This window comes from Rhinoderma darwinii, chromosome 6 (assembly GCF_050947455.1).
Source record: "Rhinoderma darwinii isolate aRhiDar2 chromosome 6, aRhiDar2.hap1, whole genome shotgun sequence".
NCBI classification, from domain to species: domain Eukaryota; kingdom Metazoa; phylum Chordata; class Amphibia; order Anura; family Rhinodermatidae; genus Rhinoderma; species Rhinoderma darwinii.
The window spans coordinates 49,058,055-49,081,621 of NC_134692.1; the positions used below are offsets into that span (position 1 = coordinate 49,058,055).

The following is a 23,567-nucleotide window of genomic DNA, read 5'->3' on the forward strand; positions in this document are numbered from 1 at the left end:
GCCCTCCTTCGGAGGAAGATCCTGCTTGTATTTTGCCTCCAGGTATAATCATTTCCTCGATCGATTCTGATTTAGTCTCTGATATTGCTGCTGATCAAGGTGCAGCTCCCGGGAACCTTCCTGAGAACAAGCTGTTTGTTCCCCTGCAATTCCGGCTAAGGGTACTTAGGGAAAATCATGACTCCGCACTATCTGGCCATCCAGGCATCCTGGGTACCAAACACCTCATTACCAGAAATTATTGGTGGCCTGGGTTGCCTAAAGACGTTAAGGCCTACGTCGCCGCTTGTGAGGTTTGTGCTAGGTCCAAGACTCCCAGGTCCCGACCAGTGGGCTTACTGCGTTCGTTGCCCATTCCCCAGAGACCTTGGACACATATCTCCATGGATTTTATCACCGATTTGCCTCCATCCCAAGGCAAGTCGGTGGTGTGGGTGGTGGTGGACCGCTTCAGTAAGATGTGCCACTTTGTGCCCCTCAAGAAACTACCCAACGCCAAAACGTTGGCTACCTTGTTTGTCAAACACATCCTGCGTCTCCATGGGGTCCCTGTCAATATTGTTTCGGACAGAGGGGTACAATTTGTTTCATTGTTTTGGAGAGCCTTCTGTATGAAGTTGGGGATTGATCTGTCCTTCTCCTCTGCCTTCCATCCTGAAACCAATGGCCAAACGGAGAGGACTAATCAATCTCTAGAACAATACTTAACCCCTTAGTGACCAGCCCATTTTAGGCCCTAATGACCAAGCTATTTTATTCGTTTTTCTATAGTCGCATTCAAAGAGCTATAACGTTCTTATTTTTTCGTCTACATAGCTGTATGAGGACTTGTTTTTTGCGGGATTAGTTGTGCTTTTTAATGGCACCATTTTTGGGTACATGTAATTTTTATATTAACTTTTATTAACCTTTTTGGGGGGGGATTATAAAAAAAAACTGAAATTCCGCCATTGTTCTATGCGTTTTTAAATTTACGCCGTTCACTATGCGACGTAAATAACATGTTACCTTTATTCTATGGGTCGGTACGATTACGCCGATACCACATATGTAGAGGTTTTTTTATGTTTTACGACTTTTGCACAATAAAAACTCTTTTGAACTAAAATTATTTGTTTTTGCATCGTCGCTTTCCAAGAGCCGTAATTTTTTTATTTTTCCATCAATGTAGTGATTTTTTGGTCTTGTTTTCTGCGGGACAAGACGTAGTTTTGAATGGTACTGTTTTGGGGTGCATGGGACTTATTGATTCATTTTTATTATGACTTTTTTGGGGGGCAATGGAAAAAAATTGCAATTTCGCCATGGTTTTTTGAGTTTTTTTTACGGTGTTCACTTTGCGGTTTAAATTACATATTAACTTTATTAATGGAGTCATTACGGTCGCGGCGATACCACATATGTGTACTTTTTTAATTTTTTTACACTTTTACTAAATAAAACCACTTTTTATGGAAAAAAATGGTTTTATTTATTTTTTTACTGTACTTTTTATTAATAATCTTTATTTCACTTTGATGACTTATTTCATTAGTCCCACTAGGGGACTTTACTGTGCGATATTCCGATCGCTGCTATAATGCTTTGGTATACTTCGTATACCAGAGCATTATTGCCTGTCAGTGTAAATCTGACAGGCAATCTGTTAGGACGTGCCTCCGGCGCGTCCTAACAGGAATATGTCCAGGGCAGACCTGGGGGCTTTTATCAAGCCCCCGGCTGCCATGACACCCCATCGGAGACCCGCGATTTCATTCGCGGGCCGCCGATGGGTGACAGAGGGAGCGCACTCCCTCTGTAAACAAAGTTAAATGCCGCGGTCGCTATTGACGGTGGCATTTAACGGGTTAAACGGCCGCGATCGAAGTAAACTTCGATCGCGGGCGTTGGAGCAGGAGCTCAGCTGTCATCAGACAGCAGAGCCCCGGCTCCTGCCTGCACGGGAGACCCGTGCAGCACTTAGACTAGGCTGACGTGAAAAGGCGTCAGCCTAGCCTAAAGCCCATTAGTGACCGACGTAAAAAGGCGTATTAGTGGTCACTAAGGGGTTAAGGTGTTTTGTCTCTGACTGTCAATTTGATTTGGTCTCTTTCATTCCCCTCGCCGAATTTTCCCTTAATAACCGGGTCAGTAACTCGTCAGGGGTCTCTCCTTTTTTTTGTAATTTTGGGTTTAATCCACGGTTCTCCTCCGTTTCACCTGGTAGTTCCAACAATCCTGAGGTAGAGGTCGTTCATCGGGAACTGTGCACAGTCTGGGCCCAGGTTCAGAAAAACCTAGAGGTGTCCCAGAGCGTACAAGAAACTCAGGCTGATAAAAAACGTTCTGCTAACCCCCTGTTTATGGTCGGGGATCTGGTGTGGTTGTCGTCTAGGAACTTGCGTCTCAAGGTTCCGTCCAAGAAGTTTGCTCCCCGGTTTATTGGGCCGTATAAGGTCATTGAGGTCCTCAATCCTGTCTCCTTCCGGCTGGAGTTACCCCCGTCTCTTCGGATACACGACGTGTTTCATGCCTCCCTCCTCAAACGCTGCTCCCCGTCCTTGGCTCCCTCGAGGAGACCTCCTGTTCCCATCCTCACCCCGAAGGGGGTGGAATTCGAGGTGGCCAGGATTGTGGACAGCAAGATGGTCCAAGGCTCCCTCCAGTACCTGGTCCATTGGAGAGGATACGGGCCCGAGGAGAGGACTTGGGTACCCGCCCGGGATGTTCACGCTGGGGTATTGGTCAGGAGTTTCCACCTGCGTTTCCCCAGTAAGCCAGGTCCACTTAGAAAGGGTCCGGTGGCCCCTCATAAAAGGGGGGGGTACTGTAAAGGATCTGCCAGGCACAGCTTCGGGGTTAACTCCCAGAACTAATCAGTCAGCACCTGAGAATACATCCCTGAGACTGACTCCTGCTTCCACCATTCAGGCTGGCAGGCTTAGGAGTGGGAGAGCCTATCGTAACCTGGCCAGACTCAGCTAGCTCCCGCCCTCGGTCTATTTAAGCCTGCACTTCCTGTCCCTCGGTGCTTGTTATTGCTTGTGTTTCTTTCCTTGTGGTTTCCTGTCCCAGCTACAGCTCCTGCTATTTTTGATCCTGCTCCATACAGACCCTGGCTTACCGACTACTCTTCTGCTTTTCGTTTTGTACCTCGCACAATCCTGGCTTGACTCGGCTCGTTCACCACTCTGGTTGCTCACGGTGTTGCCGTGGGCAACGGCCCCTTTTCCTTGCTTGTGTTCCTTGTATGTTTGTCGTGTTTGTCGTGCACTTACTGAGCGCAGGGACCGCCGCCCAGTTGTACCCCGTCGCCTAGGGCGGGTCGTTGCAAGTAGGCAGGGACTGAGTGGCGGGTAGATTAGGGCTCACTTGTCCGTCTCCCTACCCCCTGCCATTACAACAGGGGACAATGTGTGGTACTATCTATAGGGGCACAGTGTGGGGAACTATCTACTAGGGTCACTGTGTGGGGAACTATTAACAGGGAGTACTGCGTGGGGCGCTATCTAAAGGGTACACTGTGTGTAGAACTATCTGCAATCAGTGCTGTGAGGGGAACTATCTACTAGGGTCACTGAGTGGGGAACTATGTACAGGGGCACTGTGTATGCCACTATCTACCAGGGGCACTGTGTGTAGCATTATCTACTAGGGGCACTGTGTGTGGCATTATCTACCAGGTGCACTGTGTGCAGCCCTACCTATTGTGGGCACTGTGTGGGGAACTATGTAATGGGCTCAATGTGTGGGGAACTATCTACAGGTGGCACTGTGTGGAGAACGATCTACAAGGGGCACTGTGTGTGGCACTATCTACAAGGGACACTATGTAAGGAACTATTCCTGGTGTCACTGTGTGTAGAAGTATCTACCATGGTTACTGTGTGTAGCATGATGTTCCAGGGGCACTGTTTGTGACATTATCTACCAGGGGTACTGTATGTGTCATTATCTACCAGGGGCATTGCATGTGGCGCTATCTACCAGGGGCACTGTTTGTGGCATTATTTACAATGGGGACTGTGTATGGAATTATTTACCACGGCACTGTGTGTGATACTATATGCAGGGGGCACTCTAAATGGCACTAGATACAGGGTGCACTGTGTGGGGAACTATCTACAGGTGGCTCTGTGTGTGGCACTTTTTACCAGGGGCACTGTGTTTGTGGCACTATCTACCCTGGCATAACTTTCTACAGGGGGCACTGTGTAGGGAACAATCTACAGGGGCAATATGTGTGGCATAACTTTTCTTGGGACCACATAAAATGCCATATCTGCCCCTGCTTATTCCATCCCACTAAAACATAACTTTTATTAGCATTTTAGCTCAAATAGACAAATTCAAAATTTTCCTAAAATCCCAAACATCTATCCTGAGTATAGTTAATTTGATAGGCTGGGATCTTGATCAATATTACTATACTCATAGTAGATAGATAGATAGATAGATAGATAGATAGATAGATAGATAGATAGATAGATAGATAGATAGATAGATAGATAGATAGATAGATAGATGTTTGTGGCTTTAGAAAAACCCTATTAAAAGTTATCTTTAACTGGGATAGAATACGGGAATTTGTTACTTTATAACAAATTGTGAATGAAGAATAATACTTATTGTCATATAATTGACTTTAATTTAAAAAAAATTCTGTAGAGAGGGAGCACATAAGTAATATACTCGTTATGTGTTGCATACATAAAGCATGAGGACTTATATACAGAATACTTTTAGCCTTCCTTTTAATTTAACAGAAGAGTCTGCGGTATATCCATGTCATGTTCAACCGCTATGGGTCTATCTATATATATGCAATAATTAATAATTTATAGGTTTAATAATGAAACAAGCATGCTCAAATATTGGGCCAACCTAAGAGTGATTCAAAATAGCAAAAACTTCCCACGCAAACTACTGTTTAAATTAAATAATAATAAAAATAATACAATTGCAAAATCTGAAAAAAAAATTGGTTTATAGTACATAAGACATATTCTACTTCTCTGCTGTTGATTCCTGAAGCCTGCAGATTATTAAAATATATTAAAATTACAAGCATGTCGATAAAAAAAGTAAAATCCTGTCATCCTGTAATCTAATAAACATTGACCTTTGGTATCACTTGTATTTTTTTTATTATAATTGTCTTTTGACTACTTTTTTTGAAAATAAGTAAAAACCTGTATTCAAATCTCCTTTGAGAAGGAACAAACAAAAATTTATACTGTGCACTCTATAATTTGGTATAATAATTTCATACCTTTCTTTTCCTCATATCCTGTGTCTGATTTCAAGGTGTGGCTGCTGCTGTGTAGGGAATCCTTAGAGTCTTCATTCTCATCCAAAATACCAGCAAAGCTGATCTTCCTTTCATATCGGTGTCGATCCAGCTCCGGATCCAAACGTAGCCGGCAGGTATCAAGATCCTTAATGTGACAGGAAGAAACTTGTAATTTTCTCTTTTAAATACTTTTAAAGCTGATCTATAAGGATATTTCTCACAAAGGCTGGTGAAGTTTTTTTTTATATATACAAATATGTAATTTCACCAATTGGGTGCCTTTATATTTAACCCCTTCCCCCTGCTTGCATTCTGGGCCCTAATGACCAAGCCATTTTCTACATTTTTCCATTGTCACATTCGAAGAGCTATAACTTTTTATTTTTGCGTCGACATCGCTGTATAAGGTCTTGTTTTTTGCGGGACGTCTTGTAGTTTTTATTGGTACCATTTGAGAGTAGATGCGACTTTTTGATCACTTTTTATCACATTTTTTAAAGTCAGGATTAACAGAAAACAGCAATTCTTCCATAGTTTTTTATTTTATTTTTTACGGCATTCACAGTGCGGGTTAAATAATGTAATCGATTTATAGTCGGGGTCGTTATGGACGTGGCGATACCAAATATGTGCAACTTTTTTGCTTTATTGTGTTTTTTTTTTTTAATAGTAAATCAGTTTGTAAGAGGAAAAAGTGTGTTTTTCATTTATTTTTTTTTCACATTTTTTTAAATTAACTTTATTCAACTTTTTTTTTACTTTTATACTAGTCCCACTAGGGGACTTCACTATGCGATCCTCCGATCGCTATTATAATACACTGCAATACTTTTGTATTGCAGTGTATTACTGCCTGTCCGTTTAAAACGGACAGGCATCTGCTAGGTCATGCCTCCGGCATGATCTAGCAGGCATTCATTACAGGCAGACCTGGGGGCCTTTATTAGGCCCCCGGCTGCCATCGGAGAAACAAACACTCGGCGATCTTATCGCCGGGTGTCAGTGGGATTAGAGGGAGCTCCCTCCCTCTCTCCAAAACCACTCAGATGCGGTGCACGCTATTGTGCACCGCATCTGAGGCGTTAAACGGGTGAGATCGATACTTATATCGATGTCACCCGGCAGAGCAGGGATGCCCCCAGCCCTCAGCTGCCTCTGGCAGCTGAGAGCAGGGAGATTTGACAGCTCCCTGCTCTGTTTACTTTATTCGAATGCAGCGCAGTGGAATAGCGGCGCTGTAAAATAAAGCCCATTAATGACCGCCGTGAAGAGGCTTATCGGCGGTCATTAAGGGGATAAACAGCCAATTTACTTGCAACATAACTCTATTCATCACAAAACAATAAATATGAAAATATCGTAATCTCAAACATCATGGTAGATTTTTATATTTCACATACCACAAGAGGTTCAGCCCTAGGCCTTGGCAGACATGGGAAGGTTTCCCTTAAGAAAGTGGTGATTTCCAGAAGCAGTTGACATGCAGACATCTTCAGTGCAAAAGGACAGCCACACTTTGTTGGATTTACAGAACCTATAAATTGACATTTTTGGTAAGGAGTGCAAAGGACGCTCAGAAGTCAAGTGTTACGTACCAGCTGGTGACTGACCTTATCAGACAGCCAAACCAGAGACCAATCATCATGGGTGAAAGGTGTGTAATTAGAGAACTAGATATTGTCCCCAAAAAAATAATTCTATCCATCCAGGTAAAAAAAGATATCATTTTATTAGCTCCATATACAGTGAAACCTCTATGAGGTGACCACCTAAACTTGTAGTGAGAAATGGTCTTCTAGTGGGCTAGTCCTTCCAAAGAAGAGGGACAATATATATAGAATATAAGGGAATTGGATACTCTCTGCAGTCAAATGTAGCGTTATAATATTGTACTTTTATCAATAAAAAATATATATTAGTAATGTAGGAGATAATGCCTATGAAATATCTTGATAATTGACACCAATAATAATTGATCCCTGGTACTTTGAAACCATCTGCACTGTCAGTAGTTCCTGCCCATCTTATCAGAAGTAAATTCCTAAATAAAAGGACTTGATTTAATGCCTCCATACATTTGTTCGTGGAATCATTTTACATGGAGGATTAAATCAGCATCTGCTTTCGTTGATTGGGATTCACAGGAGTCTCGAACTGAAGCAACACTATGCTTTAGCTACAGACCAGACTCATGTCTGCTTGCATATTTTATTAAGTTCAATATGTACAGACTGCAGACATGAGAAAGGAATAAAAAAAAAAAAAAAACCAACCTAAAAGAATAAAATAAAGCAGGGGAATTTGGAGTGAAATTAACATTTAAAGAAACAAAAAAACATGGGCCGGCTGGAGCAAAAAGTAATGGTTTTGCAAACATTGAACAGTTACTCATTTATTTTCTGTAAATTAATTAATAGGCTTCAAGACATTTCCTGTACAATTATGGTGATTTTTTTTTCATGTGGTATTACATGTAATAATTTCCTTTTATAAATTATTGCCATGATTGAACAGTCTTTCAGTTATGTCCTGAAACGTAACACAACACATGTTGAGAAACGGCTTAGTTTATTATTTTATAGAGTTTTCAAGACTTCCATGGGGTAATTTATGGTTTCAGGTAAAAATAAATAATAAAATAGTCAAATAAGAACAATAAACAAATAATGTAACTGAACCCATGACTTCAAGTAAAAATTTTTTTTTAAATACCCTGATACCTATATAAACTTGTATAAATTAAATATAGATGTCACTACTAAATATGACATCATTTATAAATCCAAGTATGCTTGTTTGCCATAGCAGATTTTGGTTTTTATTCTGTAACAGAGCCAGGGCAGAAAATTTAAGGGGCTCTAACATTTATGCATGAGGACATAACATAACATACAATGTAGACCGGTTATTCCCTCTCCTGAGAAAACCTTACTTCTATTACTACCTCAAAAAAACTTAGTGTAAGGGGAGGTAAAGCATTCTATAATTCTTACCCAAATATATATACTGGCCCACATTTGTTGACTTATCTGCCAAGCATCTTTGAGAAGAATACATTCATTCTGTCCCAACTATAATGGTCTTCCTGCTGCTGTCTATTGAGGAACTCTTGACCAGGCTCCAAAGCACTTCAGGGAAAACACTAAGTAGACTATAAATGAATCGCCTCAGCCTGGAGAAGGGTGAATTTAAGGGAAATATGTGCATGCTATCAGATCACACAATTGTCCTCATGCATGGTATCTATCATGGAAAGCAGAGGCTCTGTTACAGAATAAAAACCGAAATCTGCTATGGCAAAGAAGCACCGTTGTTGTAAAGGGTTTGCCTGACACAGGTTCTGTGTCGACGCCCGGGGTTAATCAGCCTACATCTGCTCCAAGGTCTGCTAGAGTGACGCGATCTGTTACCACTCAGGCTTGCAGGCTGAGGAGAGGGAGAACCTATCACAGCCTGGCCTGACGGTTCTAGCTCCCGCCCTTGGTCTATTTATACCCTCACTTGCAGCATGTTCCTTGCCTGTGATTCTCTGGTTTCCTGGCACTGCTATTTCTGCTATTTACCTGATTGACCACTGTAACTTTTTGACCCTGGCTTGCCTGACTATTCTCCTGCTCTGTTTTTCTACTACGTACTCTCCTGGTTTGATTCGGCTCGTTCACCACTGCCTGTTGCTCACGGTTTTCCGTGGGCAACTGCCCCTACTTCCCCTTTGCTTCTGTGTGCCCTTGTCTTGTGTTGTCTGTCTTGCACTTACTGAGCGTAGGGACCGTCGCCCAGTTGTACGCCGTCACTTAGGACGGGCCGTGCAAGTAGGCAGGGACTGAGTTGCGGGTAGATTAGGGCTCACCTGTCGTCTCCCTAACCCGATTCATTACAGTTGTACTGAGTATACTTGGATTTATAAATGATGTCACATTTAGTAGTGACATCTATATTTAATTTATACAAGTTTATATAGGTATCAGGGTATTTTTACAATTTTTTACTTGAAGTCATGGGTTCAGTTACATTATTTGTTTAAAATGACAAATTCTAATGATAATATTGTTCTAAGCATTCTTCTAGCCAGTTATCAGTTCCTAAATCTGCTGGATCTAGTTCATTGTTTTAGTTAAGAAAAGTCTTCTTTACCATTCATACTATTACGGTATTATTTCAGCTGCTTGTTAGGGACAAATAAGCAGCTACATGACAGGACAGATGGATGATAACCAAGGGTACAAAGATACCCAGTGTTTTGACTTATGTCAGGTCTCTATTAGGGTGCATTCACATGCAGCAGAGTTTGTTGCAGAAATTTTCTGCGACTGAAAATCAGTTCCATTCATCTTGCACAAATCCATGCACCTGCACTACATTCAGATTAATGGAACTGGTTTTCAGTCACAGAAATTTTCTGCAACAAAATCTGCGGCGTAATCTAAAAAATCTAAAGATAAAATTCTAATATGCTCACCCGTCTTGAAGTTTTTTTATAACCAGAAATGCACCCCATGTTCCAGTAAAGTAATGAAGATATATTTGGACAGGTTCTCATGGAAAACACAAGACATAGAGAAAACTTAATATGAAGTTGCCAGACTCAGAACTTTCAAGTCCTGCTCAAGTTTGAGGTAAGGCAGGGGGAGCAATGGGAGGAAGCAGCTTTCTCTCTGAATATCATCAGCACCATGAGCCAAATGAGGGCAGCTGATTCACAGAGAAGAAGGTCTTCCTTCTACTGCTTCACATACGTGACTAAAGACTGAAGAAGGAAATAGGAAGCACTCAGTCCTGGGACAGAATAGGGCCAACACAAATAAGTTGTGAAATATAATCTCTAATATATGATCACCTACAGACATGTGTGGAAGGTAACTATGTATAATGAAGTTGTCATACTGTAAATGGAACTATAGGTGCACAATTTTGCAATACACTTTTACAATAATTGCGCCCCAGTATATGTTTTCACATATGAACTGTGGTTTTGAGACCCTCATTAAATAAATTATATTTAATTGTCTTGATAAAGGTTTTTTTATTATGTAACAGCCACCAAGAGTAGTGTTTTGTTTTTATTAGTATAAAACAACGTTTTTTGTTTTGTTTTGTAGTTGTTAAATAAGCCAGCTTCTCAACATGTTGCAATAAGAAGCATGCAAAGATGAAATAATAATCAACATGTAAATTGCATGCAATATTCTACAGAATATCTTCTAAAGAAGAAAAGCAACGTTAATAATTCAGAAAAATGCAACCAGAATGTGTGCATAGAGACTTTTTAATATTTCATGCATTGCCCTATGCATATATGTCTTTTTTATGAGTTTCAAAAATGCAAGTTTGGTCTAGGTACATATATTTGAATACATGACAATAAAAGATCAACAATTTCTGGATGCTTCAGTCTAGACAATAGCATTCAAATATATTGCAGGACTAGTCTGGTTGCATATCTCACATATTCTAAACATAATAAAAACATAAAAAGCCATTACATGGACAACATAATGAGCATATAATGGTCACTTTAACTACAACAAAATGTCAAGGTTTTGTTCCACTATATATTTGTTTTTTTTCTTTTTTAATATACAGTTTTTAGGTATTTATGCATGATCCAGATGATGTTATTGAAAAATGATTTATATAGCTCTAAGTCAACATTTTATCAGTTACATTATTTTTATTTTACTTTCCAAGATTTTAATTTTAATATAAGTATTGAATTAATAAACACACCTGGGTCGGACTTGTCCACCAGAGTATCAAATAATCCTCTGATGGGTTCAGACACAATACTGGGTCTATTCCTTATGGGAAGATTCACAAGTAACTTATTAGACCTCAAACGGAATATGTTTACTGCGATTATGTTGAAATTGAAAGTGGAAGTGCACTGGTTCTGTTTAAATAGAGGGTAAGCCCTTATAATAATTTCCTCTTCTGGGCCCAAGGAACCCTAGTCCAATGCAACCAGAATACATAGAGCAAGTCACAGAACACTAGACATGATCTTTCAGCAGCAGCCCCTTCTTCTTGCAGTCATAGTACCTGAGATCAATGTTTTGGCACTACATTTTAACAGAATAAAATCATGCAAAACTAGAGCAAAGGGATAAAAGGAAGTAGAAGAGACTACCGATTGTAAGTGTGAGGTCTTTCTGTTATTTATCCCTTTTATTTTGTAACTGTTTTGCTAGTTTTTGTATGTCATCTTATTTTGTCTCTTTTTATATTTTTATAAAGGATAGGGATATACTTTTGTTACAAAACAGCAATGAAAATAAAAATGCCCAAATAATCACATTTCTGATACCAAACATGGAAATTTGAAATGCAAGTTAAATTGTATGTTCACAAATGCCAGAAGTCTAGCAAGCAAAATGGGGGAGCTGGAGGCCTTTGTACATGAAGAAAATATAGATATAGTTGGTGTTGCTGAAACATGGCCGGACTCTTCTCATGACTGGGCTGTAAATCGACAGGGTTTTACACTGTTTCGGAAAGACAGAACAAATAGGAAAGGTGTTGGTGTATGTCTGTATGTGAGAAGTGATATGAAGGCGGTGGTGTATGTCTGTATGTGAGAAGTAATATGAAGGCAAGTGTGAAAGACAATAGTGGGTGAAGATTGTGAGGAGATTGAAACCTTGTGGGTGGAAATACAAAGGGATTTAAACACCGGAAAAAATACTTTTGGTGTAATCTATAGACCCCCCAATATAATTGAGGAGATGGATGATCAGCTATATAAACAGATGGAGCGGGCTGCACTAGCTGGTATTGTTGTGATAATGGGAGATTTTAATTACCAGGATATTAATTGGTGTCATGGTTCGGCTTCAACTGCGAAGGGGAGAAATTTCCTCAACCTGTTGCAGGAAAATTTTATGGGCCAGTTTGTGGAAGACCCGAGTAGAGGTGAAGCTCTGTTGGATATGGTAATCTCTAATAATGCAGAGCTTGTTGGGAATGTGAATGTTCGTGAAAACCTCGGTAACAGTGATCACAACATTGTTACATTTTACCTATACTGTAAAAGACAAACACAGGCTGGGAGGGAAAAAAACCACTTAATTTTAAGAAGGCCAATTTCCCCCGGATGAGGGCTGCAATTCAGGACATAGACTGGGATGAACTAATGTCAAATAATGGGACAAATGATAAATGGGAGATCTTAAAATCTACTTTGTATAAATATAGAGCAAAATTTATTCCTATAGGTAACAAGTATAAACTACTAAAATTAAGCCCCACATGGCTTACACCTTATGTAAAAAGGGCAATACATGACAAAAAAAGGGCATTTGAAAAATGCATATCTGAGGGTACAGCTGTAGCCTTTGTAAATTATAAAGAGCTTAATAAAATCTGGAAATAGGTAATAAAATCAGCAAAAATACAAAATGAAAGGCAAGTGGCCAAGGATAGTAAAATCTTCAAGTATGTAAATTAAAAAAAGCCAAGGTCTGGACATGTAGGACCCCTAAATAGTGGTAATGTGGAGTTGGTAACAGGGGATCAAGAGAAGGCAGAGTTACTAAATGGGTTCTTTAGCTCTGTATATACATCAAAAGAAAGAGCAGCTGATGTAGCCGGTGCCAGTGTTGTTAATACATCAATTAATATACTGAATTGGTTGAATGCAGAAATGGTCCAAGCTAATGTAAATACAATAAATGTACACAAGGCCCCGGGACCAGATGGGTTACACCCTAGAGTTCTTAAAGAGCTTAGTTCAGTTATTTCTGTCCCCCTCTTCATAATATTCAGAGATTCTCTAGTGACTGGTATAGTGCCTAGGGACTAGCGCAGGGCAAATGTGGTGCCTATTTTCAAAAAGGGCTCTAGGTCTTCCTGTTAGCTTAACATCAATCGTGGGAAAAATGTTGAGGAGCTATTAAGGGACTATATACAGGATTATGTGGCAAAAAGTAGTATTATAAGTGACAGCCAGCATGGTTTTACTAAGGACAGAGGTTATCAAATCAACCTGATTTTTTTTATGAAGAGGTAAGCAGAAGCCTAGACAGATGGACGACTGTGGTTATAGTGTTTTTGGACTTTGCAAAGGCATCTGTCACTGTCCCTCATAGACGTCTAATGGGTAAATTAAGGACTATAACTTTAGAAAGTATAGTTTGTAATTGGATTGAGAATTGGCTCAAGGACCGTATCCAGAGAGTTGTGGTCAATGATTCCTACTCTGAACGGTCCCCAGTTATAAGTGGTGTACCCCAGGGTTCCGTGCTGGGACCATTATTATTCAACTTATTTATTAATGATATAGAGGATGGGATTAATAGCATTATTTCTATTTTTGCAGATGACACCAAGCTATGTAGTATTGTTCAGTCTATAGAAGATGTTCGTAAATTGCAAGCTGATTTGGACACACTCTGTCTTTGGGCATCCACTTGGCAAATGAGGTTTAATGTATGCATCGGGGTACCAACAATCTGCATGCATCATATGTCCTGGGGGATCTATACTGGGGAAGTCACTTGTTGAGAAGGATCTGGGTGTACTTGTAGATCATAAACTAAATAACAGCATGCAATGTCAATCAGCTGCTTCAAGGGCCAGCAAGATATTGTCATGTATTAAAAAAGGCATCGACTCGGAGGACAGGGATATAATATTACCACTTTACAAAGCATTAGTGAGGCCTCATCTAGGATATGCAGTTCAGTTCTGGGCTCCAGTTCATAGAAAGGATGCCCTGGAGTTGGAAAAAGTACAAAGAGCAACAAAGCTAATAAGGGGCATGGAGAATCTAAGTTATGAGGAAGATTAAAATAATTAAACCTAGTTAGCCTTGAAAAGAGACGAATGTACCTTTTCTATTAAAGCTTAAAACTTTAGAAGTTTAGTCCTTGTAGGTTCCAAAGAAACTATAGCCTTTCGTAGAGTGTATTTAACCTTTTGACTGCTTTAGAGCAAAGCGTGTTGGGGTACCTATCGGCCCAGGAACCTCGGTATCTGCAACTTGTGTATCTGAGGCATGTGGATTGTGTTGAAGTGTAATTTATGCTCAATTTTCAACCTGAGTGAAAGGTGAGTACAAGGTTGAGTGAGTGGAGATAGATTAATCGCTTGCAGTCGCACCCACGTCACATGTTGGGGAAGGTGTGCACGTGACACTACAAAATAGTAAATCTATTTAAAATAATTGCATATTTCCAGTAATGCTAAAGAATGGTTAAAACATCTGGTTCATACATATTCATTTTAGGATTGTCTGTTTTTATTTAAAGCCAATAAACAGATGATATTGTCAGTTAAAGTAAGAACAAACCTTGTGTTGTAACATTGCATAAGCTTTTTATTACATTAATCTAGAAATCAATGCTAACTAGAAAATGTTGAACATTCAAGACATTTTCTAGTCAGATCCGTTAAACTGCTAGCACACATATGGCCAAGGCATTATGTATATTATATATTTTATAATTATACCTACATTTTCAGGGTTTTTTATTATTTTGGTATCTTTTGATGAGAGTTTTGGTCAAGAACTTTTTTTTTTTAAACATAATACCTTGGAAATATATGGAGACAGACTGCACAGAAAAGAGAGCCTTAAAAACGTATAACATAGTATTTTCCACAGAGCAATAAGGCACACAGTATAGACCCATCTGGACACAAACAGATGCTGCACTTCAGGTTAGGGGAATGCAGAAGCTATGGATAATTTACATTGCAATCTTTATTTCATTTCATTTGAGAAATAAAGATCACATAAATATTGTAAAGAAATGTTATATAGCTCTCCAATATAATTTTTGGGCATACTCTTCTTTAAAACAAGCCATTGCTTTTTGCCTAGAGATTGTTGGGTAAAAAAAATGATGTGGCGTTGTAGGTTAAAAGACTGTAAAGAATGATGGTCAAGTCCCTTGTTGTTAAAGCTTATTTACAATATGAACTTAGAGATCTGCCATTTTGTTTTCTAGAAAACCCAACAATTTCCAGTTTTCGTTCTGGATTAAACATCAAAATCAGCATAGATAGATAAAAGAGTTTAGAAAACTTTACCTCAGTATGAAATCCAAGGATAAACTTTGGGGCCGCCTCTATTACTCTGTCTACCAAAGGCACGTGCAAAGAGTTCTGTGCATACAGCCTGTGTGTAGGATTGCCACCTGCATCTTGGTCACTCATTACAATCTAGCCATTCCAGGGCCTTTATACCAGGTCAAGAGTACTTGGCCCTCAACTGACTTTTCCTAATACTTCCTGACCCAGCATAAAAAAACATGGGTGGCTGATCTGATGTGAGATGCAAAGAACAGGTGATAAACCTGCCTAAATATCCAAGCAAGAATTATCAAGTGATAAAAAAGAAAGTAGAGTGCTCCTAAAGCAGAGTTCCTTACAAGCAGGGTTTCTTGTAGTAAAGGGATTCTCCTTACTGTCATCTAAAAAGTCTTCTTCCTCATCGTCTTTCCTCAGCCTTCTCTTGGTTTCTTCATCATAGATAAGTCCCAGCAGATTGGCTGGACTCTCACTCTCACTGTGACATATCTCATTAAGGCGGGCACCTATCACCTGAAAGATGTTTAATAACATACATCTAATAATTATAAAACTGGAATCCCTAATTGCACATTTTAGGCAACCAAAGTGATGTCACATGGTAACCCATACAATATAGTGGTATGTACACTACCTGATTCTAAATATTATTTTACCATTTATGTCTTGCAAATTCCATTAATATAGATGATTTGTGAACCTACTGCTATTTCACACTTGTTAACTTATATAGTAAAGCATGTTTACACTCACCAGAGAAAGAACTGACAGCAGCCATAGATATAAAAAAGCAGCAATCAGAAATACCAACTTACATCTCCCCACTGGTAGAAGAGCTTGGCTGCATTCCATTGCAGCTTCTGGTTTCGTTTATTGCCCACAATAGGGGAGCGGCCACGTGAAAGGCCCTTCTTGGCAATATTTACATGATGTCCTTTCATCCACTCTGGCCAATTTCCCCGATTGCATCGGTGTACAAAGCGGGCACATTCGAGGAAGAGGGCTGCCCTGGCCACTACCGGAGCTTCCTACCATGGGTAGAAGAACATTGACTGATTATTGAAGCATTAAAAACAATCAAGGATTGTAGGATATATAGGCTATATGTACTGTATATGTAGAAATTATTTACAAAAAGTTTTTCACTCAAAATTGCACACGGCACAGCTAATCTGAACAATTGCTGCACAAAACTAGTGTTCTCACGTGGTCTCAAGATTTGTTATTTTTCGTGAATCAACATGATCTACAGTTTCAATAATATTGCAACCAATAACTCTGCTGTTTGGACTTGTCAAGGTAACATTAGCTTTGCAAAAGGCTCCTTTCATTAAATAAAAATGTCCTATTAGGAAAATAAGTGTGGAATTCTATGGCGTTGTAAAACAGCAAACAGCCTGTTAATGGGGAACTCCACTTGAAAGATAAAGTTTCAAGAATTGTTTCTAAGGACAGTGCCTCTAAGATCTGCAGGTCTCTCTCCCCTCTCGATTTTCATCCTGTTCAGTCATTCATCGGGGAGGTAGGATCTCCATGCAAATTTTGTGGTTTGTGGAATGTCTATGTGGATATCTCCAAAGCATCTAAGAAGAATTCTCACTTAAAGTATAGCGCTGGTATCTCATATTAAAATATGTTTTAGAGAGTATAGTGATTTAAAGCTACACTCTTGGTTTGTACACTGAAGTCATACCCTATATGAATGTCAACAGTCATGTGAACTGTGCAGGTATATCATTACGCACATCGGTTTATACATGTGAGAACATCAATATATTGCTTCCATTTATGTTTTATCTTACCTGTGTTTGAAGAAGAGGCAAGGAAAAGGTGAAGATATGAGATGATGGATAGAAATGAAATCACAGGACACAGAAACAAATCACAAATGGAGAAGAATGAACCAGACGATGGAAAGCTGAAAATAACCATAAATTGCCACAGTCAATGATGAAAACAGGCTGCAAAACATATACTGCAAAAATGGAGGGGTGTATAATTTAAGACCAAATATCCAAAACAGGCAAGGAAGGTAGAAACAAAAATAAATATAATATCTATTCTATTCTATAAGGATCTATTCCATAGTACTAAATCCTTTGCTGACATTTCCTAATGGTTATGACTTAGATATAATTGTCTTTATGTGAAGATGCAGAAAGGAAGACTGCCATGTATTTTTCGTGCACCCCATCTCCCCTCCACAGCGCAATTTCTTGCTCCCTCTGCTCTTCCAGTTTGCGTGTTTGCCATTTCTTCCTATCTTCCTATGACCTTGCGTCCATATGTTTATTAAGCCTCTTATAATTTACGATTAAATAGAATGTACTTATTTTTTAGGCTTATTACTCCTTAACATTAACTGCATATCACATGTAGATGGGACTTGTTAACTACTGTATGTACACATATGGACATAAAAATAGATACAGTAGTATTTGTATGCAGAAGCAAACAGTATATGTACAGTATGTGTAAATGTTAGTGTAGTGCAGACATTTATGTATGTAGATGGTCATATAGTTCACATTGTATTATACACGTTTTAAAGAATTACAGAAATTAACAGAAATTTTAAATAAAAGCAAGTACATTGAGAAGCAACAGGGAGATCTCATGCAAGGCTTATGGAGAAAACAATTACCAGTTTGGTGGCTATGTCAATCCACCACAGATCTGTAAGTCAAGGTTCAGAGACTTTGATTCTTGCTTACCAAATCTAAAGCTGCAGCCAAAATTGAGGCATCAGGTATAGTCCCAGGTTCACAGCAGTTAAGCAGGAACTGGAATCGTTTCATCCCTTGTCTTATTGCTCCCAAGTTAACCACATTTTTGCCTTTCCCGGACTCTTGATTGGTAGCACCATGGTCGTCAAAGCTGTGACATCCTGAAGAAGGCAAAGGTAGGAGGAAAGAGGGGGAAGAGCACAAGATCTCACAAATAAAAGAGCCATTTGAGAACCCCACTACATTGGATTACCCCAGCGCGCTAACCTGATGCATGGTCTGAAGCTAAGCGAACATGGTGGTATCACCCACAACATCTAGCATATTATGGGGACATGTACAGACAATGATCTTTCAAGGTATTCCACACACCTCTGCATTAGACTTGCAGGTTTTGCATATAGTGAACGTAAATTAGACAATCATAATTTATTTATATAAGCTGAGATGATATTACAATTAAATCATTGCTAATAACAGAAAAGAATCAACATAATTGCCTTTGTATATCCAACTCAGGGTGTGGAATATCTTAAGCATATTATTACAGTATTCTAAATTCAGTTTGACTCAAAATGAAGTGCAATTTATTGAACTCATGTTCTCTGACATATATTCATTATAGTAACGGTGTTGGGTTTAACTAATCGCTACTTTACAATATTAACCTGACTAAATGAAGACCTTTCATGTACGAGTCTTCATTTTGATTATAAAGCTGCTTTGTGGAACAATAGCAGATGGAAGCTAAAGCTATGTAAAGCTACAGTAAATTATATTTTTTAATTTATATCGCTGCGTGGTAATAACCAGATTAGTTTTTGGCTTATATTCATATGCAGCATCTTATTAATACATGTTAAAAAAGGAATTGTTACCTAAACAACCCCTGTTCATATACCCTATTGGGGGGTCCCCTATGAGCCAGGACAGAGAGCTGCTTTGTAAGAGGGGCTCTTTGTAACGCTACCTTTCCCCTACATCAGCAGTAGGGAAGATGTATGGCCAGATATGGATAATCCTGGCAATAACTGCCAGACCTGTCTTAGTGAAACAATCCTTTTAAGATGTCAGTGACTTCTTCTGGACTTTTCACTCGGGTTGTAACAATAGGTGCAGAGATTGCAGTCACTCTTGGTCCAGGTGTCTGGGGGCTCAAAGGACCATCTGCCACAAAAGAGGACATCCATACTATAAATGGCAAATGACAATTGGGAGGCCTTTTTACAGATTTTGGATGGGGAACAAGTATTTATAATTTATGAATCTGATCAGCATAGGATTTTTCCCTTCAGTCTACTTTATGAACAATGAATTTTCTCTTGCAAGATGTAATGTGTGGCATTCCATACTTACCCTAGAGACAAAATAATTAGAGTAAGTAATTTAAATCGGGCCATCCACTCTTTAATTCCTTCTCATTAGAAGTGTGCCCCAAAAATATTTCTAGCACAGGTTGTCCCATTGCTGGGAGCCCCATTGATCAGCTTTAATCTACAGGCGAACTCGGCAGCAAGCATTCAATTCTCCTGTAGCACCACCACAGGGGAAATTAAGCATTACAAGGTGCCTATTGAAATCAGTGGGCCGTGAATGTAATGTATGAACCTGTTGGGTCCTACCAAGAGAGAAACACTCTTTCAGCTGCTCTCTGCTCTTGCTAAATGATTGAAGTCCTGAACTGGGGACCCCCTAAAAGGGTGTTTGAAAATGAGCTTTCGAGATCAGACAACCCTTTCAAGTTCCACAAACTAGCAGTACATAATGTCAATGGCAAGGTATAAAGGAATTATGTTCTGATTATCAAATCTTAAAATTTGTTTAAAAGGGTTTTCCAATAATTTTTTTTAATCACTGCAACGCTTCTCAATTTATCTATTAATGCCCCCTGAATATCGTTATCTACATTCTTATTTACCATTATTTTCTATTGTTTACATTGAGAGGTTTGTTTACCTCTGTGTGTTTGTTTTCTTGCTCTTCCGGTCATACAGTTCCCAGCATGCAACGCTTGTGTCCCAGCATGCAATTCGCCGGCAGCAGGGACTCATCACGCCTACTACACCCAGATATACACAATCTCCGTTGCCATTTTACTGCTCTCATTAGATTAGTGAGAGATAACAATAAACCTGCAAAATATCAGTGCTGTACCAAACAACACTCTCTTACATAATGGTTAAAAAAAAAACCTTCATTTGGCCCCAGAGCCGGAGTCCCAGAGCAAGGCAGAGCTCTAGTATAGGCTCTGCTCTGGGACTCTGTGGAATCCCCTGACATCACTGACCATATATGGACAGTGTTGTCAGGGTCTTCCACAGAGTCCCGGAGCAGACCCTATACTAGCGCTCTGCCCGAGACTCAGCTCTGGGGAAGCCCATGACAACATTGTCCATATATGGACAGTGCTGTCAGGGGATTCCACAGAGTCCCGGAGCAGAGCCTATACTAGCGCTCTGCCCAGGACTCCGGCTCTGGGGAAGACCCTGACAGCACTGTCCATATATGGACAGTGATGTCAGGGGATGCCACAGAGTCCCGGAGAAGATCCTTTACTAACGCTCTGCCCGGGACTCCGGCTCTAACCCCAGGGCCGGAGTCCTTGTCAGAGCGCTACTAGAAACTGGCTCCTGACGTCACATAATTTCTTCTGATTGTTTTCGGTCCGCTGCGAGGGGGGAGAGAATGACGCGCAAGCGCTCTGATAGCGCAGGAGTAGGCATGCGTGGTAAACACTGCTAGTGTAGAAACCACACATGCTCAGAGATTAGCAGCGTTTACCATGCATGCTCAGAGAATAGCAGTGTTTACCACGCATGCTCAGAGACTAGCAGTGTTTCTCTCCCCTAGCAGCAGACCGGAAACTGAAATCAGAAGAAAGGGAGTATCCGGTCCACCACTTCCCTCACTGTACAGTGACGTCAGGAATGACGTACCCGTACATTGAGCCAGCCGGAAAATGGAACTCAGATCATGGACGGGCTAGCACCGGAAGTAAGGATTTTGCTACTGGAGACGCATCACGTGACCAGTGCTGGAATCGGGTGTTAGAAGATTAAATCAAAACATAAGTATATTACAAATTACATTATTTTTACATGTGCAGTGAAATAGAAATTAGTTAATTGGTTCCGGAAAACCCCTTTAATATTTAAGATGTTGCCTACTAAAGCAGGAAAAATATATTTAAGTAGATAGTCTACATTAAAGATATTGAGTATCCCAGCTTATCATTTACCTATATCATGCTCCAAAAACCCAATGAGTACAGTAACTCAAGGGATAGCCATGCCAACTCTTTTACTTGTAAATTCATACATTAGCTAAATGGTTGAATTACGTTCTGTACATCGTGAACATATAAAATCTACCCTCCAGTTTTTCTAATAAAGAAAAAACTAATGTAAATGAGACAATTGTGTTAAGGTCCTGTCATATAGATTTTCGTTTTTAAAATGGCCCTTTCTTTGAACTGATATGGAATTATCACCATTCTAAGTGTTTTCATTGATTCAATCATGGAGCCTATTCACAATGTACAAATAGTCCAGCAATGTTGGAAAATGACAATAGCAATAGAGATATCATATATTGTAGTTTGCTTACAATTTGACTTAACACTGCATTGGAATCAGCTGGTTCATCTTGTTTCTTAAGGTTTAGGTTTTTATTTTATTCTTTACCTCCTTTGCACAAACACCATAGGCATAATAGAAAAACAGCTAATAGAACAAATGTCCAGCAGATTACAACACTTCACAAAGCACAGCACCACAAGAGCAGAGAGACAGAGATGGAATGCAGCCAAAGGCATTGTCCTGGGTTCAGCTCCATCACAACCGTCATCTGCCGAGTTCCCAGTGTGAACCAGTGCTAACTGAAAGTATGTATAGCTTATGCAATGACACCAATGACATGTCACTGGATGTGTACCCAAAGCTAAATCTCCAATCTATGAATTTAGTCAATTTTTATCTTAGTGTGTTAAGCAATTAAACTGGGTACACAGCAGAATGGTGGGTTCTTGTCCTCTAAGCAAACAATATCATCCTAGTGTTTTTTTACTACTAGTCTATATTAAATGTGGCAATATAAAAGGGGTATTTATTGGGTAAATAATCAAGTTTTTCCAAGTTACTGGCAAATATTTATTAAACTACTGTCAATCCCAACACCACTAGTTGGTATTGAAAACATTCATCATACATTGATATAGGCTTTGATGTACCCTATAAACCGATACAGTTCCCTTAAACCTTAATAGTGCTGATGCAAAAAGGACAGTGTCTTATTTGAAAATGGTTATGCAAATGCTGATCATGCAAACACAGAAGAAAATAGATAATTGAAACAAGGTATCTGGGTGGGATTTTCATCTCATTAAATGTTTTTGGAGGATTAAAAAAAAATACACTTCTAGAAAATATAAAACTAAAAAAGAATAGTATGGATTGTGAGTCCATAGCACATGGAATTGATTTAATCATGTAATTCTGGGAACATGGACTCCAAATTTTTGATAATAAGGTGTGGTTGGTAGAAAGGAAGCATGCTGTGAGATGGAAGGGGGTTATGTGTGACAGATGTTCATAGTGATGGATGTTCATAGTTATGTGCTCTTTGGTAAAATCCAAATCTGACTCACAGTGGAGGCAGTCATTTTGGAGTATTAATAAATATGTATATAGATGTGGTTGTATTCAAGAGGAAAGGTTAAAGGCTACTGTGTCCTAAATCCCAAACTGTGTAGTCCCAAACCTTGACTTCACTTGAAACTTGGTGGTTCAGTGAACCGGCAGCAGACAAGACTTGTCCCTGCTGCTTGCAAAGCAGTGACCGTGTGCATGTGTATGCACATATATGTAGGCATACATGCCAGGGACTGAGGAGGAGATGGCATGTGTACTGTAAAGGGGGCGTATCACTGCCTCTACTACAGGACATGTGCCTGTCATTTTTATGGGGGCATGAGGCTGGCACTATTTAAGGGGAATGTAGCGACACTGTTAAGGGTACATGTGCCTTCATTGAAAAGGAGGTATGTGGCTGGTACAGTTAGGAAGCACGTGACTGGCCCTATAATGGAGCAAGTGGCTGGCGCTTTTATAAGGGCATTGCCATAAGGGGAATGGCTGTGGTTGGCAACAGCATGTGTGTGAGTGTGTACCTGTGTATGCGTGCTATGGTCTGACTCCTGGGCCCCTTTTTTTAAAATTATTTTATATATAGGTGTGTTCATGGGCTTACTCGGAATTAGCAACACCACTGCAGTGTATTAGTGACATCACTAATTTATCATGACTTGATAAACCAGCCAACAAAATGACCTCCTGCACTATATGGAGGTAAATAAGGATGCTTTTCAAACAAAGCACCTAAGTTATCTTTTTAAGTTTTACTAGTACATTATATGAAGAGTATGGAAAAGAAAGGAAAAAAAAAAGGAGAGCTGAAGGGAATGGATAAGTCACTGTTGAATTGGATAGGAATATTATGAGAAATAGGTATTGTTATGGGTTAGGTTTTGCTAAAGAAGGAGG

At 39.6% G+C, this 23,567-nt stretch overlaps 1 protein-coding gene across 24 annotated transcripts in view; it reads right to left on the reverse strand.

Annotated features, from left to right (window-relative positions):
- Positions 1–23,567, reverse strand: part of UNC80 (unc-80 subunit of NALCN channel complex) — a 186,052-nt gene that overhangs the window by 95,244 nt on the left and 67,241 nt on the right. For 22 of the 24 annotated variants that reach the window (XM_075829670.1, XM_075829675.1, XM_075829661.1 and 19 more), the window contains 5 exons: positions 18,016–18,188; positions 16,117–16,329; positions 15,643–15,814; positions 6,673–6,806; positions 5,252–5,417 (listed from right to left, as the gene is read on the reverse strand). In XM_075829670.1, coding sequence (XP_075685785.1) covers positions 5,252–5,417; positions 6,673–6,806; positions 15,643–15,814; positions 16,117–16,329; positions 18,016–18,188 — 858 coding nt within the window. The remainder of the gene's footprint in view (positions 1–5,251; positions 5,418–6,672; positions 6,807–15,642; positions 15,815–16,116; positions 16,330–18,015; positions 18,189–23,567) is intronic. The other 2 variants (XM_075829678.1, XM_075829665.1) reach the window with 1 other exon arrangement.